The following is a 22,014-nucleotide window of genomic DNA, read 5'->3' as shown; positions in this document are numbered from 1 at the left end:
ATATTGGGTTGAAATGGCACCCTTTGTAAACTGAATTCCTAGCAGATGTGCACTGTTTCGGCATACATTTGTAATAGTCCTCGAAAATCAACATATGTAGAATGACAATAGTACTGTTGTTACTTTTCTAAATGTCGACAACGTAAAACTAAACGACACTTGAATACAGCCGAGATAAAATGCGTACAAACAATGCCAGAGTTTTGTGACAAATGCATTGAACTTTTAGATGATGGTTATAATTGTTTATCAACCCTTTTAGATTGCCGATGTTGGACTTTCCGAGCTTTACTGTAACCTGGATTCCTCGTTTATACAAATCGTTGCACTGGCTGATCACAATGTCCAAAAGCCAGCCTTCTATTTTGATATACACCATACTAAGAATGACTAACTTTATTTAGTTTTTTGATTATTCACCTCCCCATCTGATGTTAGATATTAATTTCGAAGAACGTTTTTTTTTTATCTGACGCTGCCTTGGCTATAGCAATTTAGGTCAATTGTATCAACTACAGGTCCTGGCAGAAGGAACCAGCTGTATGGTGTAGTTTGAATAGGAAATTTCAGTATACACCGATTCGCGACAAGTATTCATTCATGGGAAAAATATCTTTACACAATGAATTATTCTATTCTAATCGTTGCGCTGCACTATTTCATACACAAGATCTGAGCTGTTAAACAATAAAATACAATTTATTGAGTCTGTAAATACCCCCTCTATACATCCACAGGCTTCGTGTCTCACACGATCCACTTGACACCAGTCAGTAAATAACTTTGGGGTTTAAAAATTGTCTAATCCCATAAAAACAAAACTCTAGGCGACGCTTTGTATTAATGATCGTAACATAAAATGGCGGATCGGGTGTGATTTACATATTTTTCATTAGAAATGTTTTATTATTTGCCTTTTTTCTGTTTGGTTTGTGTTTAAAGGGAGTTAAATCCTACAGGAAAAATTACTGCTGGCAAACAAGATGTCGCAACGTACGTATAAAAAATCTCAGACTTTAAACCAATGGAACAGCGCAATTACAAATATTCTTCTAATAAGCAATTTTACAAATTAATTCCCTAATGCAACTGCTTCTATCATTTCGAATATTATTCAAAGTACTACATATGATTTTCAAAAGAAATCTTCATAGTAAATATTCATCAAACCTTTTACAACTTGACAGAATTATATGTAAATTGATTTTTTACGGGCCAAACAACGCCGATCAAGCACTTATCATGCTATATGTTAGTGCATCCTGAGGATCAATGATATGTTGTTTAACCAGATGAAATCATAATGCCCCCAATCAACTCTAAAGGGTCAACTAACATTAAAGTAATACTATGTATGTATTTTCTTTCAGTTCTAACATTAACGTTGCTGTTGCCGTTTTGTCTTTATTCGGTGACTGGAGTTAATCAGAACACTACATCTACTACGACTCCGACAACCACACCTACCACTACTCCGGCAACCACACCTACTACCACTCCGACAGCTACAACTACCACCACTCCGACAACCACACCTACTACCACTCCGACAACCACACCTACTACCACTCCGACAACCACACCTACCACAACTCCGACAACCACACCTACTACTACTCCGACAACCACACCTACTACCACTCCGACAACCACCTCTACTACCATTCCGACAACTACATCTACCACCACTCCGGCAACCACACCTACCACTACTCAGACAACAACACCTACCACTACTCCGACAACTACACCTACTACTACTCCGACAACTGCCGACAACCACACCTACTACTAATCCGACAACCACACCTACTACTACTCCGGCAACCACACCTACTACCACTCCGACACCAACACCTACTACTACAACGACAACAACACCAACTACCTACTACTACTCCGACAACCACACCTACTACCACACCGACAACTACACCTACTACTACTCCGACAACCACACCTACTACCACACCGACAACTACACCTACTACTACTCCGACAACTACACCTACTACTACTTCGACAACCACACCTACTACTACTCCGACAACCACACCTACCACCTACCACTACTCTCCGACAACCACACCTACTACCACTCCGACAACTACACCTACTACTACTCCGACAACTACACCCACTACTACTCCGACAACCACACCTACTACTACTCCGACAACCACACCAACTACCACACCGACAACCACACTTACTACTACTCCGACAACCACACCTACTACTACACCGACAACTACACCTACTACCACTCCGACAACCACACCTACTACTACTCCGACAACCACACCTACTACCACACCGACAACTACACCTACTACTACTCCGACAACTACACCTACTACTACTCCGACAACCACACCTACTACTACTCCGACAACTACACCTACTACTACTCCGACAACCACACCTACTACTACTCCGACAACTACACCTACTACCACTCCGACAACAACACCTACTACTACTCCGACAACTACACCTACTACTACTACAACGACAACTACACCTACTACCACACCGACACCAACACCTACTACTACAACGACAACCACACCTACGACCACTCCGACAACAACAAACACTACCACTCCGACAACCACACCTACTACCACTCCGACAACCACACCTACTACCACTCCGACAACCACACCTACTACTACACCGACAACTACACCTACTACCACTCCGACAACCACACCAACTACTACTCTGACAACTACCTCTACTTCTAATCCGACAACCACACCTACTACCACTCCGACAACTACACCTACTACTACTTCGATAACTACGCCTACTACTACTGCGACAACCACACTTACTACTGCTCCGACAACAACACCTACTACTATACCAACAACTACACCTACTACCACTCCGACAACCACACCTTCTACCACTACAACAACCACACCTACTACTACTACAACACACCTACTCCGGCAACCACACCTACTACCACTCCGACAACCACACCTACTACCACTCCGACAACAACAACTACTACTACTCCGGCAACCACACCTACTACCACTCCGACAACCACACCTACTACTAATCCGACAACCACACCTACTACTACTCCGGCAACCACACCTACTACCATTCCGACAACTACATCTACCACCACTCCGGCAACCACACCTACCACTACTCAGACAACAACACCTACCACTACTCCGACAACTACACCTACTACTACTCCGACAACTACACCTACTACTACTCCGCCAACTGCATCTACTACCACTCCGACAACTACACCTACCACTACTCCGACAACCACACCTACCACAACTCCGGCAACCACACCAACTACTACTCAGACAACCACACCTACTACTATTCCGAACACACCTACACTATTCTACAACCACACCTCCTACTACACCGACAACCACACCTACTACCACTCCGACAACTACACCTACCACTACTCCGACAACCACACCTACCACAACTCCGGCAACCACACCAACTACTACTCAGACAACCACACCTACTACTATTCCGACAACAACACCTACTACTACTCCGACAACCACACCTACTACCACTACGACAACTACACCTACTACTACTCCGACAACCACCTCTACTACTACTCCGACAACTACACCTACTACCACTCAGACAACAACACCTACTACTACTCCGACAACTACACCTACTACCACTACGACAACTACACCTACTACTACTCCGACACCAACACATACTACTACAATGACAACAACACCTACTACCACTACTCCGACAACCACACCTACTACCACTCCGACAACCACACCTACTACCACTCCGACAACTACACCTACTACCACTCCGACAACTACACCTACTACTACTCCGACAACTACACCTACTACTACTCCGACAACTACACCTACTACCACTCCGACAACAACACCTACTACTACTCCGACAACAACACCTACTACTATACCGACAACTACACCTACTACCACTCCGACAACCACACCTACTACCACTCCGACAACCACACCTACTACTTCTCCGACAACTACACCTACTACTACTCCGACAACCACACCTACTACCATTCCTACAACTACACGTACTACTACTCCGACAACCACACTAACTACCACTCCGACAACCACACCTACTACTACTCCGACAACTACACCTACGACAACCACACCTACTACCACTCCGACAACTACACCTACTACTACAACGACAACAACACCTACTACCACTCCGACAACTACACCTACTACAACTCCGACGACCACACCTACTACCACTACTCCGACCACCACACCTACTACTACTCCTACAACTACACCTACTACTACAACGACAACAACACCTACTACCACTCCGACAACTACACCTACTACAACTCCGACGACCACACCTACTACCACTACTCCGACAACCACACCTACTACCATTCCTACAACTACACGTACTACTACTCCGACAACCACACTAACTACCACTCCGACAACTACACCTACTACTACTGCGACAACTACACCTACTACCACTCCGACAACAACACCTACTACTACCCCGACAACAACACCTACTACTATACCGACAACTACACCTACTACCACTCCGACAACTAAACCTACTACTACTCCGATAACCACACCTACTACCATTCCTACAACTACACCAACTTCTACTCCGACAACCACACTAACTACCACTCCGACAACCACACCTACTACCACTACTCCGACAACAACACATACTACTATACCGACAACTACACCTACTACCACTCCGACAACTACACCTACTACTATACCGACAACCACACCTACTACTACTCCGACAACCACACCTACCACCACTACGACAACCACACCTACTACCACTCCGACAACTACACCTACAACCACTCCGACAACCACACCTACTACTACTCCGACAACCACACCTACTACCACTCCGACACCAACACCTACTACTACTCCGACAACAACACCTACTACCACTACTCCGACAACCACACCTACTACTACTCCGACAACCACACTTACTACTACTCCGTCAACTACACCTACTACCACTCCGACAACTACACCTACTACTACTCCGACGACCACACCTACCACCACTACTCCGACAACCACACCTACTACTACTCCGGCAACCACACCAACTACTACTCAGACAACCACACCTACTACCACTCCGACAACCACACCTACTACCACTCCGACAACTACACCTACTACCACTCCGACAACCACACCTACGACAACCACACCTACTACTACTCCGACAACCACACCTACTACCACTCCGACAACCACACCTACTACCACTCCGACAACTACACCTACCACTACTCCGACAACCACACCTACTACCACTACTCCGACAACAACACCTACTACCACTCCGACAACCACACCTACTACCACTCCGACAACCACACCTACTACCACTCCGACAACTACACCTACTACCACTCCGACAACTACACTTACTACTACTCCGACAACTACACCTACTACTACTGAGACAACTACACCTACTACCACTCCGACAACAACACCTACTACTACTCCGACAACAACACCTATTACTATACCGACAACTACACCTACTACTATACCGACAACTACACCTACTACCACTCCGACAACCACACCTACTACCACTCCGACAACCACACCTACTACTTCTCCGACAACCACACCTACTACCATTCAGACAACAACACCTACTACCACTCCGACAACCACACCTACTACCACTACTCCGACAACAACACAAACTACTATACCGACAACTACACCTACTACCACTCCGACAACTAAACCTACTACCACTCCGACAACTACACCTACTACTATACCGACAACTACACCTACTACTACTCCGACAACCACACCTACTACCACTCCGACAACCACACCTACTACCACTCCGACAAATACACCTACCACTACTCTGACAACCACACCTACTACCACTCCGACAACCACACCTACTACCACTCCGACAAATACACCTACCACTACTCTGACAACAACACCTACTACCACTCCGACAACCACACCTACTCCGACAACTACACCAACAACCACTCCGACAACCACACCTACTACCACTCCGACAACCACACCTACTACTACTCCGACAACCACACTAACTACTACTCCGACAACCACACCTACTACTACTCCGACAACTACACCTACAACCACTCCGACAACCACACCTACTACCACTCCGACAACTACACCTACTACCACTCCGACAACCACACTTGCAACCACTCCGACAACTACACCTACTACCACTCCGACAAATTCACCTACTTTTACTCCGACATCTACATCTACTCCAACATCTACTCCGACATCTATATCTACTCCAACATCTACATCTACTACAACATCTACATCTACTCAAACATCTACTCCAACATCAACATCTACTCCAAAATCTGCATCTACTCCGACATCTACATCTACCCAAACATCTACTCCAACATCAACATCTACTCCAACATCTGCATCTACTCCGACATCTACATCTACTCCAACATCTACATCTACTCTAACATCTACTCCAACATCTACATCTACTCAAACATCTACTCCGACATCTACTTCTACTCCAACATCTACATCTACTCCAACATCTACATCTACTCCAACATCTACATCTACTCCAATATCTACATCTACTCCAACATCTGCATCTACTCAAACATCTACTCCGACATCTACATCTACTACAACATCTACATCTACTCCAAAATCTACTCCGACATCTACATCTACTCCAACATCTACTCCGACATCTACATCTACTCCAACATCTACTCCGACATCTACATCTACTACAACATCTACTCCGACATCTACATCTACTACAACATATACATCTACTCCAAAATCTACTCCGACATTTACATCTACTCCAACATCTACTCCGACATCTACATCTACTACAACATCTACTCCGACATCTACTTCTACTCCAACATCTGCATCTACTCCGACATCTACATCTACTCCAACATCTACATCTACTCTAACATCTACTCCAACATCAACATCTACTCAAACATCTACTCCGACATCTACTTCTACTCCAACATCTACATCTACTCCAATATCTACATCTACTCCAAAATCTACTCCGACATCTACATCTACTACAACATCTACATCTACTCCAAAATCTACTCCGACATCTACATCTACTACAACATCTACTCCGACATCTACATCTACTCCAACATTTACTCCGACATCTACATCTACTCCAACATCTGCATCTACTCCGACATCTACATCTACTCCAACATCTACATCTACTCTAACATCTACTCCAACACCTTCATCTACTCTAACATCTACTCCGACATCAACATCTACTCTAACATCTACTCCAACATCTACATCTACTCCAACATCTACTCCGACATCTACATCTACTCCAACACCTGCATCTACTCCAAAATCTACTCCGACATCTACATCTACTACAACATCTACATCTACTCCAAGATATACTCCGACATTTACATCTACTACAACATCTACTCCGACATCTACATCTACTCCAACATCTACTCCGACATCTACGTCTACTACAACATCTACTCCGACATCTACATCTACTCCAACATCTACATCTACTCTAACATCTACTCCAACATCTACATCTACTCAAACATCTACTCCGACATCTACTTCTACTCCAACATCTACATCTACTCCAATATCTACATCTACTCCAACATCTACTCCGACATCTACATCTACTCCAACACCTGCATCTACTCAAACATCTACTCCGACATCTACATCTACTACAACATCTACATCTACTACAACATCTACATCTACTCCAAAATCTACTCCGACATCTACATCTACTCCGACATCTACATCTACTACAACATCTACATCTACTCCAAAATCTACTCCGACATCTACATCTACTACAACATCTACATCTACATCTACTCCAACATCTACTCCGACATCTACATCTACTACAACATCTACTCCGACATCTACTTCTACTTCAACATCTGCATCTACTCCGACATCTACATCTACTCTAACATCTACTCCAACATCAACATCTACTCAAACATCTACTCCGACATCTACTTCTACTCCAACATCTACATCTACTCCAATATCTACATCTACTCCAACACCTGCATCTACTCAAACATCTACTCCGACATCTACATCTACTCCAACATCTACTCCAACATCAACATCTACTTCGCCAACCACACCTACTACCACTCCGACAACTACACCTACTACTACTCCAACAACTACTGACAACGTTACAACTACATCTAGTACTAATACATCGCCTGTCACATCTACTGTTTCATCATCAGCCTCATCTAAACACACATCCGCAGTGACATCTCTAAGCACTACAACACATGTTCCAACAACCACGGACATTACTGAGACGGTAGTGCCGATCGGTAAGTTAATATTGAGTAGTAATGTTCAATTCCAGAACGAAATTGATCTGAAGTTTTTTTTTTCTTTTTTTAGTTGTATTGAAACCCCTATTGAAATAAATTTTCAAAATTGAAATATTATTAATAATAGTGAAAAAATACATTATTGCAATAGTGGTCGCAGATTCAATTAAAATTAACATACAGCTACAATTGAAACAACGTCAACTCTATTGAAGTAATATTTCAATAGTCAACTCGGCATGAGATATCGCCGGTTTGGTTCAACAACTATTGAAGTAATTTTTTTCACCATTGGATTAATATTTAAATAGTGAACGTTATTTCAATAGGGACACCAACAGAAGTCCCTATTTATAACTTGATCGTCATGTTAATCAGCAAAAACTCAGCAACATGATTATATCATCTTATGATGCAGTATAGCTAACCACACCTTGGAATATAATGTATATCTTACACAAAAAACAATGTTGTTGCCTATCATTTTAATCTACATAAATACAAGTACGATGATGTAATTTCTAGAACTAGAATATATAAGGAAGGTAAACATAAATTTGAAACGAAACAGTTTTGATAGAGAGAACCATTGGATAAACTTTCTTGACCAATTTGGGGACAACATCTCAATATGTCACAGAATATGCAAACGGTTGTCTCACCGAAATTTCTAAGAATTAACCTATTTTGGTTTGACATATATCGCCTCGATCAAAAATGACGAGACAATCGAATTTGATGCTAAATCTGAGTTCCGAAATTGCATTTTAAAAGACCAACTCTGCTAAGAATAAAGAATAAAGTGCATGAAAAGGATAACGTTAGCAATTTCAAAGTATTTTGATCACATGAAAAAAAGAAAAAAAAAGAAAAAAAGAGACATTTCGTTTTTTATATAATTTGTATTATAGTGTATACATTTCTTTATCTAAATAAATCATTGACATTGTTAAGCATTGACATCAACAAAAGGACTACAACTTTCGTGGTCAAAGCTGTTTCTAGGCTTTTAGCTTACCGATCACAGGAGTTTCCTTTATAAAACAAAGGTTTATGTTAGAAGACTGTACTTTGTACTTTTTCGATAAAAGAACACCATATTAAACTCTATTTCTTTATACGTGTCTTTTTAATTTTCAGATGAAATCGTCCTTGCAGTGACCTTGACGGTCGTGGTGGACATGCCATTTGAAAAAGACCTGGAACAGAAAGGTACTTCTCTCTACAAAGCGTATGAGGATGGATTCCGTAAAATGGTAAGTTTCACAAACTATGCTATACCGGTATTGTATTAGGTCTTCGACCTTTCTGCAATAAGTCATACGTTCATCATTGTAAGTCGTATATACAACATACATTTGTTTGGCGTGGCCTCAGTATTTTAATGGGTTCTCTTTAATATACATATTCCATAAGCCGTGAGAAATGTGAATGTATGACCGTAAAGCAAGAGAGTAAAGTATTGACACATTTTATTCTACGAGCGAAATTAATTATTTTGTACGGGAAATCATACAATTTTAACATTATGTTTTTAATTTCCATGGAAAGAAAATGTACAAACTATTATCATTTAACCACAACATTTTGCGATTATAAAAAAAATTCATTTTGAGAAAGTACTCGTTTTAGGTGAAGGGAGGATACCCCCTCCCCCCTTAGATCTCATCCTTCCTTTCCATTGGTAGAGTCCGTTACGAGAAATCATAGGAAGTCTCCCCTTGTGTACTAATTAAGAGGTTTCTCCTTATTTGGTCATTACCATTTAGATTGGATTATCAGCATAAAAGACGATACAGTAGTAATTGTTTTCTATGAAACTCGTGTTGAAATATCTCTCTCCACGAAACAGACCGATGTAAGGTATAAATCTGTTAAAGAGCTCCTGTCAATATCTAGATTATACGTGTCCATACACAAGGTACAAAACATTGAAAACAGAAACAGTCTACAATCGAGTCTACTTTATTTATAATTTATGGGTAAATAGGTGAATAATATATGCTTTATTTCGTTGATGTTTCAAATTTTAAGACAAAACAACTGGATAATATTAAATTAGGATTTTCAGGTCACCTTATAGGTTTTTACAAATTGAGTCATAGAATCACTGACAAGTCATAGGACAAAACGGTTAAATGATACAGTTTAATTCATTATTTATCTTTACTGTGTCTCATTTTGAATTTGTATTAGAAGGTGCTCTTGGTAAAATCATAAATACACATAAAATTGATGACATGATTTTTTTACTCTCTTTTTTAAATATGAATTTATGCTCCGTATTGAATACTTGTTTCTTTAGTACATTTACACGCACAACACGTTAAGAATATTTCAAGAACTCTTTAAACTTTTATATATTTGATAATCTCTTATATGACAAATATGTAATCAGTGTATATTGATTTCATTAATTTCTTCCATCAGTTAAATGATCTATATAGCGAAACAAAGGGATTTTACAGAGTGACGATTATCGGATTCAGGTAAGTAATTGTTTTCATTCTGAAATCTTTGCATTTGAAATCGCTCTCATAGTTCATGGAAGTTTTACAACAATGCAGACATCTGAGACTCAAGAAGCCATTTTGTCAAGACATATATGTGCGACATATTACCATTAAAAGATCTGTCTCGTTGTGTACATGCAAGGCATGTAACGATGTTGCAAAACATGAAATATAGATTTTAAAAAATTAATTTACATCTGTCTGACTTTCCAGAGTTACTTCCCTTCCATTTGACTATCATTGTGATAATTATAAACCTAATACTGCCGAAAGGGTAAAGGGAGACTATTTGGACGTTCGTGTAGAGATATCTACCAAGTTGGTAAATAATGAAAATATTTGTTCTACAGGTAGTTTATAAAGAGAAGATTATCATTTTTTTTTTGCATCTTTGTCCTACAATGTGTATGTGTCACAGGGTCTGCATTTTTGTAAACATTCCGTAGTTGGAACCTATCAAAATTAACGTAAATCTTTACTTTCATTCGGTTTTTAGTTCAGTAGATCGTTGAAAGGAATATTTCTTAAACATTATCAGATAGAAGACAACTTATAATAAACAAAAACTGGAGATGGGATTTTGGTTGGTTTTGAAAAGATTTATTTGGAAATATGATTGCTAAAGATTTCAACAACCACGTGACAGCTAAGGAATGAAGGAAATAACTGTGGAGAGGGTATTACCCCAAAAAATAGTTGAATATCTTGACCAAAATAACAAGGCCGGTTATATTGATAAAATAGACGACGCTTTCCCTTCCGAAACACATGATCTCATTCTACTTGTACTGTTTCAGAAGTTTCCGTGTAAATCTTTCTTGTGTCCATATTTGGTCCCAATTTCATCGAAGTTGACTTTGAATTAAGATTCTGTAAACATGTCCGTATTGTCTTTGCTGTTTCTGATACATGTATGTTCCATGGTCTGTAAACTAAAAGATTAAGATTTGGAGGTATCTGAAGATGTGGTGAATTTGAATATCATAATATACATTGGTAGGTGTAAAGACAATAGTGTAAACAATTTATCAATCAAGATGCAGAAATACAAAGGACTACAGTCTCTTAGAGTGATAATAATTATTTGTGTTATTTGGTCATTTTATGTCGAAGATTTAACATTCTAAAATAAACAAGGCAATTGACTTTTGCAAAATAGACAAAATCCCTGAAAGAGAAGTGAATCGATATTCGTATAAGAAAGTGCTGGTACCTAAGGTTATATATACTGATATAGTAACAACACTAGGGAATGATGCCCCTTTATATGCTACAGTGAAAAGATGGATGGCAGGCAGAGCCTTGGGGATGACGCCCGTCGTGGAAGGCCTGTCACTGAAGTCAATGGTATTGTTTTGACTGACAGGCGAATCTGAATCTTTTAGAGGCAGTTCCTGCTTACTTTCTGCATACAAATATGTCAATCATAATCCAAACTCAAATTCAATACAACTAGGGTAAAAATACGAAAACAAGAAAGATTTACGCAGAGACACCTGACAAAGTACAATGAGGATAAAAACCAGGAGTTCTGGAAAAGGAAGCTTATCTTACTTTATCGGCGCCACCCGCCATGCCAAAATGAAACCTAAAGGCAAACTAACGAGCTGTAAACATGTCCAGTTTCATGTTGCACAAAGAAATAGAATATTTCTCAGTAATATCGCTATGACAACCATAAAATGTCCCCTTAGTTTTACTTACCTGCATCTTTTGATACAGGGAATCTTTTTATGTTTATCTTATTCTTTGTTGTAGAAAAGGAAGCGTTGAATGTGATCACAAAACGGAATACCGGGGTATGAATAAAACGGAGGTCCGAGCTACTGTAAATGATACCGATTGGAGAAACCGGACACTTTGCATTAAAGATAACTGTACAAACACAGTGGATGCATCGAGGACACGAAAGATGACACAGATAGCTGTAACTTTATGTAAGAAATGTCTACGTTACACATATTTTGAACATGTACATCTGTTCTATTATGATTTTATATACAAATGGAATTTCTATAAAAAAAAACAAATGAAATGTTCATAATAACATAAAGAAAGAACAATATATCAATATACATTCACACTCCACACGTATTCATTTATAATTCATATCAAAATATTCACACAGGTACTGGTAAATAAGAGTGTATGCTTAAAATCACCATCATCATCATCATCATCATGTATCAGTTAATACTTTGGGTGTATATGATTTGAATAATGTGTTATTGTGTGTTATTGTGTGTTATTGTGTGTTATTGTGTGTTATTGTGTGTTATTGTGTGTTATTGTGTATTATTGTGTGTCATTGTGTGTTATTGTGTGTTATTGTGTATTAATTTTACATACATTGTGTGTTATTGTGTGTTATTGTGTATTAATTTTACATACATTCTGTATTATTGTGTGTTATTGTGTGTTAATTTTACATACATTCTGTGTTATTGTGTGTTATTGTGTGTTAATTTTACATACATTCTGTATTATTGTGTGTTATTGTGTGTTAATTTTACATACATTCTGTATTATTGTGTGTTATTGTGTGTTAATTTTACATTCTGTACATTCTGTGTTATTGTGTGTTAATTTTACATACATTCTGTATTATTGTGTGTTATTGTGTGTTAATTTTACATACATTCTGTATTATTGTGTGTGTTAATTGTGTGTGTATTGTGTGTTAATTTTACATACATTCTGTGTGTTATTGTGTGTTAATTTTATTACATTCTGTGTTGTGTGTGTTAATTTTACATACATTCTGTGTTATTGTGTGTTAATTTTACATACATTCTGTGTTATTGTGTGTTATTGTGTGTTAATTTTACATACATTCTGTATTATTGTGTGTTAATTTTACATACATTCTGTGTTATTGTGTGTTATTGTATGTTAATTTCACATACATTCTGTATTATTGTTTGTTAATTTTACATACATTCTGTATTATTGTGTGTTAATTTTACATACATTCTGTGTTATTATGTGTTATTGTGTGTTAATTTCACATACATTCTGTATTATTATTGTGTGTTATTCTGTATTATTGTGTGTTATTGTGTGTTAATTTTACATACATTCTGTATTATTGTGTGTTATTGTGTGTTAATTTTACATACATTCTGTGTTATTGTGTGTTATTGTGTGTTAATTTTACATACATTCTGTATTATTGTGTGTTATTGTATTGTGTGTTATTGTGTGTTAATTTTACATACATTCTGTGTTATTTTGTGTTAATTTTACATACATTCTGTATTATTGTGTGTTATTGTGTGTTAATTTTACATACATTCTGTGTTATTTTGTATTATTTTGTGTTATTGTGACACACTGTTTGTGTTATTCTGTGTTAATTTTACATACATTCTGTATTATTGTGTGTTATTGTGTGTTAATTTTACATACATTCTGTATTATTGTGTGTTATTGTGTGTTAATTTTACATACATTCTGTATTATTGTGTGTTATTGTGTGTTAATTTTACATACATTCTGTATTATTGTGTGTTAATTTTACATACATTCTGTATTATTGTGTGTTAATTTTACATACATTCTTTGTGTGTTATTGTGTGTTAATTTTACATACATTCTGTATTATTGTGTGTTATTGTGTGTTAATTTTACATACAATCTGTGTTATTGTGTGTTATTGTATGTTAATTTTACATACATTCTGTTTTATTGTATGTTAATTTTACATACATTCTGTGTTATTGTGTGTTATTGTATGTTAATTTTACATACATTCTGTGTTATTGTGTGTTAATTTTACATACATTCTGTATTATTGTGTGTTAATTTTACATACATTCTGTATTATTGTTTGTTAATTTTACATACATTCTGTGTTATTGTGTGTTATTGTGTGTTAATTTTACATACATTCTGTATTATCGTGTGTTATTGTGTGTTAATTTTACATACATTCTGTATGATTGTGAGTTATTGTGTGTTAATTTTACATACATTCTGTATTATTGTGTGTTATTGTGTGTTAATTTTACATACATTCTGTATTATTGTGTGTTGTGTTAATTGTGTTATTGTGTGTTATTTTACATACATTCTGTATTATTGTGTGTTATTGTGTGTTAATTTTACATTTGTATTATTCTGTATTATTGTGTGTTATTGTGTGTTAATTTTACATACATTCTGTATTATTGTGTGTTATTGTGTGTTAATTTTACATACATTCTGTATTATTGTGTGTTATTGTGTGTTAATTTTACATACATTCTGTATTATTGTGTGTTAATGTGTGTTAATTTTACATACATTCTGTATTATTGTGTGTTATTGTGTGTTAATTTTACATACATTCTGTATTATTGTGTGTTATTGTGTGTTAATTTTACATACATTCTGTATTATTGTGTGTTATTGTGTGTTAATTTTACATACATTCTGTGTTATTTTGTGTTAATTTTACATACATTCTGTGTTATTTTGTGTTAATTTTACATACATTCTGTAATATTGTGTGTTATTGTGTGTTAATTTTACATACATTCTGTATTATTGTGTGTTATTGTGTGTTAATTTTTCATACATTCTGTGTTGTGTTATTGTGTGTTAATTTTACATACATTCTGTATTTATTGTGTGTTAATTTTACATACATTCTGTATTGTGTGTTATTGTGTGTTTTACATACATGTGTTATTGTGTGTTTTTACATACATTCTGTGTGTGTTAATTTTACACACATTCTGTGTTATTTTGTGTTAATTTTACATACATTCTGTAATATCGTGTGTTATTGTGTGTTAATTTTACATACATTCTGTATTATTGTGTGTTATTGTGTGTTAATTTTACATACATTCTGTATTATTGTGTGTTATTGTGTGTTAATTTTACATACATTCTGTGTTATTGTGTGTTATTGTGTGTTTATTGTGTGTTATTTGTACATACATTCTGTATTATTGTGTGTTATTTTACATACATTCTGTGTGTTAATTTTGTACATTCTGTTGTGTTAATTTTACATACATTCTGTATTATTGTGTGTTATTGTGTGTGTGTTAATTTTACATACATTCTGTATTATTGTGTGTTATTGTGTGTTATACATTCTGTGTTTTAATTTTACATACATTCTGTATTATTTTACATGTGTGTTATTGTGTGTTAAATTTTACATACATTCTGTATTATTGTGTGTTGTGTTATTGTGTGTTAATTTTACATATATTCTGTATTATTGTGTGTTATTGTGTGTTAATCTTACATACATTCTGTATTATTGTGTGTTAATTTTACATACATTCTGTATTATTATGTGTTAATTTTACATACATTCTGTGTTATTGTGTGTTATTGTGTGTTAATTTTACATACATTCTGTATTATTGTGTGTTAATTTTACATACATTCTGTGTTATTATGTGTTATTGTGTGTTAATTTCACATACATTCTGTATTATTTTGTGTTAATTTCACATACATTCTGTATTATTGTGTGTTAATTTTACATACATTCTGTATTATTGTGTGTTATTGTGTGTTAATTTTACATACATTCTGTATTATTGTGTGTTATTGTGTGTTAATTTTACATACATTCTGTATTATTGTGTGTTATTGTGTGTTAATTTTACATACATTCTGTATTATTGTGTGTTATTGTGTGTTAATTTTACACACATTCTGTATTATTGTGTGTTATTGTGTGTTAATTTTACATACATTCTGTATTATTGTGTGTTAATTTTACATACATTCTGTATTATTGTGTGTTATTGTGTGTTAATTTTACATACATTCTGTGTTATTGTGTGTTATTGTTAATTTTACATACATTCTGTGTTATTGTGTGTCATTGTGTGTTAATTTTACATACATTCTGTGTTATTGTGTGTTATTGTGTGTTAATTTTACATACATTCTGTATTATTGTGTGTTATTGTGTGTTAATTTTACATACATTCTGTATTATTGTGTGTTATTGTGTGTTAATTTTACATACATTCTGTGTTAATTTTACATACATTCTGTATTATTGTGTATTATTGTTTGTTAATTTTACATACATTCTGTATTATTGTTTGTTAATTTTACATACATTCTGTGTTATTGTGTGTTAATTTTACATACATTCTGTGTTATTGTGTGTTATTGTGTGTTAATTTTACATACATTCTGTATTATTGTTTGTTAATTTTACATACATTCTGTATTATTGTGTGTTATTGTGTGTTAATTTTACATACATTCTGTATTATTGTGTGTTATTGTGTGTTATTGTGATTAAATTTTACATACATTCTGTGTCATTGTGTGTTATTGTGTGTTAATTTTACATACATTCTGTGTTATTGTGTGTTAATTTTACATACATTCTGTATTATTGTGTGTTATTGTGTGTTAATTTTACATACATTCTGTATTATTGTGTGTTATTGTGTGTTAATTTTACATACATTCTGTATTATTGTGTGTTATTGTGTGTTAATTTTACATACATTCTGTGTTATTTTGTGTTAATTTTACACACATTCTGTGTTATTTTGTGTTAATTTTACATACATTCTGTAATATCGTGTGTTATTGTGTGTTAATTTTACATACATTCTGTGTTATTTTGTGTTAATTTTACATACATTCTGTATTATTGTGTGTTATTGTGTGTTAATTTTACATACATTCTGTGTTATTGTGTGTTATTGTATGTTAATTTTACATACATTCTGTATTATTGTGTGTTATTGTGTGTTAATTTTACATACATTCTGTATTATTGTGTGTTATTGTGTGTTTTTAATTTTACATACATTCTGTGTTATTGTGTGTGTTGTGTTATTGTGTGTTAATTTTGTATTATTGTGTGTTATTGTGTGTTAATTTTACATACATTCTGTATTATTGTGTGTTATTGTGTGTTAATTTTACATACATTCTGTATTATTGTGTGTTATTGTGTGTTAATTTTACATACATTCTGTGTTATTGTGTGTTAATTTTACATACATTCTGTATTATTGTGTGTTATTGTGTGTTAATTTTACATACATTCTGTAATTTGTGTTACATACATTCTGTATTATTGTGTGTTATTGTGTGTTAAGTTTACATACATTCTGTATTATTGTGTGTTATTGTGTGTTAATTTTACATACATTCTGTATTATTGTGTGTTATTGTGTGTTAATTTTACATACATTCTGTATTATTGTGTGTTATTGTGTGTTAATTTGTGTTATTGTGTGTTATTTTACATACATTCTGTATTATTGTGTGTTATTGTGTGTTAATCTTACATACATTCTGTATTATTGTGTGTTAATTTTACATACATTCTGTATTATTGTGTGTTATTGTGTGTTATTTTGTGTTAATTTTACATACATTCTGTATTATTGTGTGTTATTGTGTGTTAATTTTACATACATTCTGTATTATTGTGTGTTATTGTGTGTTAATTTTACATACATTCTGTGTTATTGTGTGTTAATTGTGTGTTACATTTTGTGTTTGTGTGTTACATACATTCTGTGTTATTGTGTGTTAATTTTACATACATTCTGTATTATTGTGTGTGTTATTGTGTGTTAATTTTACATACATTCTGTATTATTGTGTGTTATTGTGTGTTAATTTTACATACATACATTCTGTATTATTGTGTGTTATTGTGTGTTAATTTTACATACATTCTGTATTATTGTGTGTTATTGTGTGTTAATTTTACATACATTCTGCATTATTGTGTGTTATTGTGTGTTAAGCACTTTGGAAGAATTCTATGAACATTCCTAGCACTTTGGGCGAATTCTATAAAAATTCTGGGCTGAATATTATGTATATTCTGTATTTTTAACGACCATCAAACACGTGCAGCTCCATATCATGCAAAGAATGGACAAACCGTGGACGAGTATCCGTTCTTAAGCTCGAATATCCTGCTTAAGGAGTATAAAAAGTATGAAATGGTTTTTGAACTACCAAACACCTGTTATAATTCATATAAACTGACGATGACTTTATTTTTAATACCACGATTATTTTATTGCGTCTAATACATGTATATATTTTTCAGTGGACAGTCAGACTTTGTGCGATATGCAGCAAAATTGCAATATATACCAAAATTGTACCAATCCTTCTGATACATCTATCACATGTCGATCCAAATGTGCATATCATTCTTGTGGAGATTACGGAGAGTGTTTGCTCCACCCGGAAGGGTACGCAAGATGCAAGTAAGACATTCTTTTATAACATTGGTAATGTGAGACACATTTTCATCGCGACACAAATTACAAAGTGGATGAGAAATATTTTTTTCAGGGAATACTTTTTACATATAACCGAGTTTGATAAATGTTTAATAGCACACTAACATCTGATATCAGAATGGCGTTAGTTTCGTGTTACTTTGTGGTATTCCGTTGATAAGTAGAGAAATAGTGATTTTCATTTTCAACATCGATGGAATATTCTATTAATAATTTTCATTTTATTTCAAACTTTTCTTTTAACAATAAATACAAAAATTAAAATGAAATGGAAATAGATATTTTCATAAGTTAACAGTTGTAACGCATTTTCTTCCGTTATAGAATTTTATGTTGCACTAAAGATGCATTGAACTAGTCAACGTCATAACCACTTGAGTTATGGCCCTTAGGATCCCACGATGATGAATTGTACATGCATGTCATGACACTGCATTAAATTCATGCTTGTGTTTAAATACCTCTTTTTAAAGACAATTACAACCTTACTATAACTATTAGGAACCTAGAATCCAAAATAACTGGTCGCATGGGTCGTGGCGAGAGATATTTATTTGAATAATTCATTATTTTATAGATGTAACCCGAACACCATGTTCGAGTATTACAGTGAGGAATGTCAGAAGTTTGGTGACATCGCCAACATCATGGCGTTGGCCGGAGGGCTTGGAGGGGCAGTTATCGTGATAATCGCGGTGATCGTATATATGCATAAGAGAAAAAGCACGGAAAAAGGAACGTCAAACAAGTAAGTGAATTTTATCCTACTTTAAAAAACGATATAGAAAATACCAATCTGTATAAAACCATAATCCAAACTCAAATACAATAAAACTAGGACAAAATGGATACAAAAACTGTCAGCGGACATAGCTATTGGCGGTCTCCGGCAATGTGACGACACTCTCCTTTCCGAAAACACCGATCTTATTCTCTAGGTACCTTTTCGGGGGTGTCTTTATTAATTCGTTTTTTGTTGATATGTTGCCTTCGTTTAGTGGACATGTCAAATCTATAGTTTTCCTAAACAATATGAGTCTGAGAATAATTTTTGCACCTTTCTACATTAGAAACGATGGCGTGTCTGTATGCATCTTTGATCACCGCCAATACGCTTGTGTAAAACTCTGAATAAAGGCCTATCAGTTGGCTCTGCATATAAAGTCACAAAATAAAATATGTGTCGGTTCCCTAGGATTTTATAATCATTCTGTACTTCAGTTTCTTTTTCCTCGACTTTTCTTGGCTGGCCACACCCGAGAGTTTTCACCAGAAGAGAATATCGTCTAGATGATATAACCGGGACATTATTATCACTTAATACCTTTCAAAGATAAACATTGATAAAGAAAAAAAGGAAAATGATTAAACTGATGGATATTTTTTTCAAATCCTCAGAAATATCCCTGGATATGGAAGTGAATTCAGCATGCCGACAAAAGTGAAAAAGTGGAAAGCCAACAGAGCGTATAATGTTGGAGATAGCTCTGAACGGGAACAACGAATGCCCAGGGACCTGATATGGAATAGTTCCGAACAGGACCGTCCGGGTGGATACTATAACGGTTGGGAAAGTGTCAGTGAATACCCAGCTGTGCCGGTAAGGGAGGAATGTTTTAAATAGATGTTTTTATGTTGGATTTTGTAAAGATAATCATTATTTCTGTATTTTGGAGGGCGACGATGCTTAGAAAGGTGTGGTGCTTGGTCACGGTTATTGTAATTTTGTCTCAAAAATGCCATTACCTGTTGAGGATATGCTCTTCCGAAGATATTTTACATGACGTGTTTGCAATGCACAATCTAATGAATATATCTATATTTACATTGAATTGAAAATGAAATTTTATAAACTTTCTAATACAGAAAATATGGCTGAATTCAACTTTGACTCGTGTGTGTCACCGGGAACAGATAAGCCCACTAACTATACCTAGAATGACTAAATACTCCTGCTGTATTATAGAAGGATTGATCTAACAGTGTTATCTTTTTCGTTGTCATGACAGTCGCGCATGTACATGCCAATGTCAGCAAGTCATTCACCACGTGACTATCATTCATCCGCGACGCACGACCGAAGAACTTCACGATACTCCGAGCCTGGCGACGCGTACAGATCACTCGACACAGAAAACGAGGTGAGTGAAAAATATCGATCTTACTAATAACAGACAATCATAATGATTTTTTTTCTCGTATCATAAATCAATTAGTGATTGATTTGGAAATTTTCAATTTGATTAACAAGTAAACATGTATATAGACAACAACAACTATGACAAAAAGAAATTGAAAACTATTAACTTATATTCAACAAAAGTTGAAAAATATACTTGCATTTTAGTTTTCATTCACATTTGAACGATCCATCCATGATCTTACCTGGCCCGAACAGTCGGCCCTTGCGTATCGTTATCGTATCGCATTGAACTCGACTTTTTCACTTTTTAAGATTCCTCCACGAAATATTGCCCTTTGCCCGACCTGGTCAAACTTTTGAGGTTTACTTTGACAAAATCTCTATAGAATCTCTATCTCTATAGAATAATCGTCGGAATTTTGTATTGATTAAATAAAAGTGAATGTAAGTCAGAAAAATATGAAAAAGACTTGTTAGTTCTGTGGATGTGATATCAGAGCGATTGAAACAATATCCTGCTCTTTATTGGAAGTTTTAAGTCAGCAATCGGAATGTTTTCGTTGTTTTCATATCTGTAAGTTTTGGAAAGCGTGGGATCGAATTTACATTTCAACGAAAAACTGCCAA

The 22,014-nt window shown here is 35.4% G+C and overlaps 1 protein-coding gene across 1 annotated transcript; it reads left to right on the top strand.

Annotated features, from left to right (window-relative positions):
* The first annotated feature begins 983 nt into the window (after positions 1-983).
* Positions 984-21,747, top strand: LOC132558854 (mucin-2-like). The gene is made up of 8 exons (XM_060223472.1): positions 984-993; positions 1,430-8,479; positions 9,623-9,738; positions 10,913-10,971; positions 19,822-19,992; positions 20,643-20,844; positions 21,254-21,385; positions 21,592-21,747. Exons 1-8 carry the CDS (start codon positions 984-986, stop codon positions 21,745-21,747), a joined length of 7,896 nt encoding a protein of 2,631 aa, XP_060079455.1.
* Positions 21,748-22,014: the final 267 nt, after the last annotated feature.

The sequence above is a fragment of the Ylistrum balloti genome, unplaced genomic scaffold (genome assembly GCF_031769215.1).
Source record: "Ylistrum balloti isolate Yb309-2 unplaced genomic scaffold, AGI_CSIRO_Ybal_v1 Utg370830, whole genome shotgun sequence".
In the NCBI taxonomy this organism is placed as follows: Eukaryota; Metazoa; Mollusca; class Bivalvia; order Pectinida; family Pectinidae; genus Ylistrum; species Ylistrum balloti.
Note: the sequence above shows the minus strand (reverse complement) of the source record. Positions and strands in the feature narration are given on the sequence as shown.

Bases quoted from the DNA above. Each gene is read 5' to 3' on its own strand.
- LOC132558854 (XM_060223472.1), top strand. The intron at 9,739-10,912 runs GTAAGTTTCACA...TTCTTCCATCAG, and splicing joins AGGATGGATTCCGTAAAATG to TTAAATGATCTATATAGCGA. The intron at 20,845-21,253 runs GTAAGGGAGGAA...TTGTCATGACAG, and splicing joins GTGAATACCCAGCTGTGCCG to TCGCGCATGTACATGCCAAT.